Source organism: Hyaena hyaena, unplaced genomic scaffold (assembly GCF_003009895.1).
Source record: "Hyaena hyaena isolate Hyena2069 unplaced genomic scaffold, ASM300989v1 scaffold_121, whole genome shotgun sequence".
Lineage (NCBI taxonomy): Eukaryota > Metazoa > Chordata > Mammalia > Carnivora > Hyaenidae > Hyaena > Hyaena hyaena.
In genome coordinates, this window is record NW_024080753.1 from 1,996,583 (window position 1) to 2,002,582 (window position 6,000).

The 6,000-nt window shown below is 51.7% G+C and overlaps 1 protein-coding gene across 1 annotated transcript in view; it reads right to left on the reverse strand.

Moving 5' to 3' along the window:
- The window catches only part of WDR48 (WD repeat domain 48), a 39,305-nt gene extending 33,957 nt beyond the window's left edge, over positions 1 to 5,348 (reverse strand). The window contains exon 1 of the mRNA XM_039237179.1: positions 5,237 to 5,348. Within this exon, the coding sequence (XP_039093110.1) occupies positions 5,237 to 5,284 (48 nt within the window). The 5' untranslated portion in view covers positions 5,285 to 5,348. The remainder of the gene's footprint in view (positions 1 to 5,236) is intronic.
- Between the last annotated feature and the right edge of the window lie 652 nt (positions 5,349 to 6,000).

A 6,000-nucleotide genomic window follows, 5' to 3' on the forward strand; every position in this document is an offset into this window, starting at 1 on the left:
CCAGCTCCCTCCTCGGCTTCCCAGCCTCCACCTCCCTCTCCGAGGCAATCTGGACCTGACTTTTTCCACCACAGATTAGGTTTGTCTGCTCTACAACATTCTGAAAGTGGAACCACACAGCTCTTTTGTGGAAGCATACTTCCAGCTCTCCAGGCTAAATCCGGCCCCGTTTGGCCAAGAAAAGTAGCCTCGGCAGTTCTCACACCCGCTTTCCCCGTTCAGGCTGTGGCTGCTGCCACAGCCACGTACCCAGTGGCTGAGCTGAGTGGTTCCGACACAGAAGCGTGGCCTGCAAAGCCTAAAATCCTTACCATTTGGTCCCTTGGAGAAAAAGTTTACTGACCTGTTCCAACAGACGTCACAGCTGTACAATTCTTTTTTTTTTTAACCACCCACCTATGGAAAAAGTAACTCGTCTCGGCCGGCCGGCTGATCTGTAAGGGTCTTTCCTCGGAAGCCAGGATTTGGCATCACTGTACTTCTTTTAAAAAAGTCTCAAAGACTAAGCTACCAACCCGGAACTGGGGTTCAGAATCACAAGGACCCACGCCACCTCTGAGTGGTGTGGAATGACTAAATATTTAGCAGAGAAAGAAGGTGAGCGCCGATAGAACGCTGGAGGCTGCCTCTCCAGCCCCCACCTCTGCCCCTAATATTTTCCTTACGGCAAGCAAATCCTGGAAGAAAACGCACGGGAGCTACGTCAGGCACTGTGAGTGTGGACACTGTGAGCGTGGACACTGTGAAAGGCCGCGAGGGCTGGGAGGGCACAGCCAGAGCCGGGAGGGGGACTAGCAACCCCCAAGGGTAGAGGCTCCGGGGTTAGAGAGTCCGTGCACCTGCTGGCTCACGATGTGCATGAAACTAGCACTCCCTGTTGAGTTTTCATTTGCATGAGCCAATACAGGTCTTTCATTAGTGAGCGGACTGAGAGGGGTTTGGGGTCATTTCCAAGGAAAAGAGTCCTCCTGCCACGGAAGACCAAGCGTTTGTATGCGGGAACCATCGCAGAGTCGGTGCTCCTAAACCATAACAGCAGTGACAACCTCACCCCAGAGTTCTGAGGCAAGCGAGGAAAAAGGCCTTGTTGAGGGAAGCTGGGGGTGGGGGTGGGGGAGGAGAGACAGGCAGTGCATGTGGGTGCGAACAGACTCCGGTTTTAGAAAACCTAACACTCACGGAGCCCCAGGAGAGAAATGACTCGCTTCGACACTTTGACTCCCAGGACAAAATCTGCATCATACATCTGAATTCACACCCTTGACCTTCTGATCACGTTGCAGCCTCTCACAAACCCGCCCCATCCCTCGGGCTCACCTTCAGGCGATTGACAAGTGGAAAATGGTAGGACATGTGCTCATTCTTCATTATGTCTATAATTAATAGGCAGGATGTTTGGGCCCCTCTCCACTGGCTATTTATCAATACTGTAAGTCTCCGAGGTTCTCTCTGCCTACAATTTAACCAGGAAGCTCAAGGCTGTTGCCTTTCAGTACAAGACACAGACAGCCAAGAAGCACGGGATTTGTGTAGCCATACACACTCATCCCAAATGGAAAGATTTTATTTATGAGAACAAAGAATGTTTTAAAAAGCTCAAAAATATACAAGTTAATACGTTATTTCAAATAAAAGATATCCCCTTTCCTGCCTTACCCATAATCACATATCTAAAACACAGATAATCACTGTTAATAACAGCTTTCGAGACTTTACAAACATTATTTCCCTGTGGAAATGGGACTATGTTTACTTATTTTTTTTACTTCTGGACACCTTTCCTTTTTAGTAATACTGATCGAACTTATCTTTTTTTAAATATATATTTTTTTAATGTTTTATTTATCTCTAGGAGAGAGAGAGAGAGACAGTGTGAGCAGGGGAGGGTCAGAGAGAGAGGGAGTCACAGATTGAAACAGGCTCCATCCAGGCTCTGAGCCGGCAGTCAGCACAGAGCCCGACGCAGGGCTCGAACCCACGAACCGCGAGATCATGACCTAAGCGAAAGTCGGACGCTTAACCGACTAAGCCACCCAGGCGCCCCAGCGAACTTACCTTTTTAACAACTGTGGACTCATCCACTACATAGAGCACCTAAGTTATCGGCCAAGGGACTACTGATAGACATTGACATTTTTTTTTCATAATGACAGCATTCTAAAAATAAACACATTTGCACAACTAGAGAAAGATATATGCATATGTGCTTTTGTTTATTTTATTTTTTTAATGTTTATTTTTTGAGAGAGAAAGAGTGTGAGCGAGGCAGGGTCAGAGAGAGAGGGAGACACAGAATCTGAAGCAGCTCCAGGCTCTGAGCTGTCAGCACAGAGCCCGACGCGGGGCTCAAACTCACAAACTGCCAGATCATGACGTGAGCTGCAGTTAGACAGACGCTTAACCAACTGAGCAGCCCAGGTGCTCCTGCACTTTTGCAAAACAACCTTTTTTATTTTTTATTTTTATTTTTTATAATGTTTTTTATTTATTTCTGATAGAGAGACAGAGAGAGAGAGAGGGAGACAGACAGAGCGAGTGAGCAGGGGAGGGTCAGAGACAGAGAGGGAGAGATACAGAATCTGAAACAGGCTCCAGGCTCTGAGCTGTCAGCACAGAGCCCGACACAGGGTTTGAACCCACAAACCGTGAGATCATGACCTGAGCTGAAGTCGGATGCTTAACCGACTGAGCCACCCAAGCGTCCCTAAAACAGTTTTTTAGACGAAGAATTGCTGATCAGTGGGAATGTGTATTTAAAATTTTGACAAACAGTAAGACACTAAACAAATATTATGACATTTAGAATAAAAAAAAAACCACGTAAATTGGGTACACATGCACGAGGAGGTACAGAACAGTGGTTTTCAACCAGGGGCAATTTTGCCTTCCAGGGGACATTTGACCGTATCTAGTCATTTCTGGTTGTTGAAACTGGGAAGATGCTAACATCTAGCAGACAGAAGCCAGGATACTGCAAAGCAGCTTACAATGCACAGGACACCCCCACTCCCCGGAAATAATCATTCAGCCCAATATGCCAAGAGTGCTCAGAGTGAAAAATCAAAAACAAAAACCCAAAACTGGTCTCGGCTTATATATCATACTGTCCACAGTAGCAATCTTTGAGGAGTAGAGGACAATTGTCACTTATACTTTCATACTGTTTTGTGGGGCTCCTTCACAACGAACACACACTAGTTAAGAAACAACACTTCCATAAACAAAAGGTCTGCCTCGCCTTGAGATAAAATCAGTCTCTATAGCTTCTCACATTGGTTCTGTGTCGTGGGGACAAGTTCTGAAAGCAGCTAATAAGTTTCATTGAATCTTCTCTTCATCAGACTAATCTCCGTTCTTCTGAACGTTCTTAAAGGAAACAGTTTTAGGTCATTTCACCAATCTGACTGCTATATCTATCAAGAACAAGGTACCAAGTGCTGATCCCCAAACTGTAGTTTTGTACTCTGACCAGCAAAAAATGGAATTATCTCCCTCACATTCAGCTTATTAATACATTCAATTTTTCCATACACATCATAGTGAATTCATATTTCCCCTATCTTGCACTTTTATATTGCTTTTTAATTTTTTTAAATGTTTATTTTTGAGAGAGAGACAGAGAGAGAGCAGGGGAGGGGTGGGGGGCAGAGGATCCCAAGCGAGTTCTGTGCTGATAGCAGAGAGCCAGATGGAGGGGTCAAACCCATGAGCAGTGAGATCATGACCCGAGCCGAAGTCGGACACTTACCCGACTGAGCCACCCAGGTGCCCCCAATTTCTTTTATTTAAATTTAAAAATCAGTATAAGGGCGCCTGGGTGGCTCAGTCGGGTAAGTGTCCGACTTTGGCTCGGGTCATGATCTCACGGCTCCTGAGTTCAAGCCCCGCGTCAGGCTCTGTGCTGACAGCTCAGAGCCTGGAGCCTGCTTCAGGTTCTGTCTCCTTCTCTGTCTGTTCCTCCCCTGCTCATGCTCTGTCTCTCAAAAATAAAGAAAAGAAAAGAAAATTAAACATTAAATATGAAACTGAAGCGGCTGATTAACTTTCCTTTACTACCCTGCAGAGTGTACCATCTAGTGTTTAGAACACAGTGAAGACAATTTGAGTTACACTGTAGCCAGGAGCAGACGGCCTCAGCCACCTGGCTTGGATATTGGGGTTATATAAATATCGCTACTGACGCACTTAAAAATCCCCTAACAGGGTAAGAGACTGTAGATTCTTACTCAGGACACTGCACCGATGTATGAGATCACGGAAACTGGTAGGGTTACCTTACTGAAGGTAAGGTGTTCTTTACCTGTTACACACTCGATTTCAACCTGTGGACCGACATGTGTTGTGTTACATATTACTTACACCTATAGTGTCTCAATTCTTCGCACATCTTTGGGACTAAACTAATTGCTCAGCATATGTTCAATGAGTAAGTGCACAAACCTTCACTCCTACATGCAATACACCTGCCGGCAAACACCTGTAACAGGGCTTTCACTCCTTGCACCGTTTAAAATAATACGTAGCAATAAGTCTTAAACGTACCCCAAATAAGTGGATTCACGAAGGCATAAAGCACACACGGAAGGGTTGGATAAACTCTACGCTTGGAGGATAAATTAAGGAAACAGGAAAAGAAAGATTCGAGGATGCACAATGAAGATGAAAAAAATTAATAAAAATGAGAAATTCCCCACTAACACTAGCACACTCCCACGTCGTTTCCACCTCACGAGGGACAAGCTTCCGGGAAAAAAAAAAAAAAAGAGAGAGAAGAAGGCAGGGCTCCGTGCAGAAGCCCCCGCGGAAAGCGCGCAGGGCCGCGGGCGCCCCGCTGCCCGCCACGCCCCCGCCCGGCCCGCTCGGCCGCCGCCCGCGGGGGCGCTGCCCGGAGGCCTCGGCTCGGCCGCGGCCACGGAAGGGGGAGGCGGGTGGGCGGGGGCCGAGCCCTTCCAGATGCCGCAAGCCCGCAAGAGAGCCGGCGACCCGCACGCCCGGACTCCGAGCCGCGCACCCGAGGGTCCCGGGACGCGGCCCCGCGGGCCCCGCCAGCCGCCCCCCGCCCCTTCCTCAAGCCGTTATCGCCGCGGCCCCACCCCTCGCCGCCGGCGGCGCCCCGTGCCGCGCGCCCCAAGGCGCTACCCGGGCCGACCGCGGCGCGAGGCAGCGGCTCGCTGGAGGTGCGCCCGGGGCCGCAGGCCACGTCCGGGAGGTCGAGGAGCGGGGCGCCCTCGCGTACCTGCACTTTCCTGCGCCCTGCCGTGTTCTGCCGGTGATGGGCCGCCATCTTGCATGTTGACACTCTTACGTCACTTCCGGAAGTGCCTCGGACCGGGCGGATGTCCCGCCTCTTCCCCTCTCGCCGGGGGCCGGTGGTGAAGCCGGAGCGGCGCGGTGTCGGGCTCCCCGGCCCGGCGGCGGGGCCCGCGGCCCTCGGGTGCGGTGGGGGCGCCCGCAGACCGGTGTGTGGCCTCGCGCCGGCCGAGAGCGCCGCCCTCGGAGCCGAGGGAGCGAGCCGCGTCCCGCTGCGTGGCCTTCGGCCCCGCCCTGCGCTCGGACGCGCCGCCAGAGGCGCGCAGGCCTGCGGGCCCCGCGGGAAGGACGGGGGCGGCCGTGCGGGGCTGGCCGCCCCGGCCCTCTGGGCCGCCGGGTGCCTGCAGTTGTAGGGTCACAAGTCGCTTTCCAAGGGGGAGACGTAGAAGGTTCGCAAAGAAGGAGGCCCACGTCCTCAGGAGGAGCAAACGTTCTGTTTAAATAAGATAGAAGGGTGTTCTCGGAAGGCGCACGTTAGAGGCGCTCCCAGAGGCAGCTTAGTTCTGGGGTGAGGCCCACTCTGGCCCCTGCTCTAACCCCTCGGGCTCGCCGACACCGGACGACAGAGTCGCTCGACCCTCTCCTGACGCCAGCTCGGGCCGGGGAGGGTCGACTCCTGGAGAAAGTGGGCTCTGTAGCCCCGCCCTGCCCCCGGCGTCCGCTCCCCGCGCGGCCGGTGCGGACCGACAG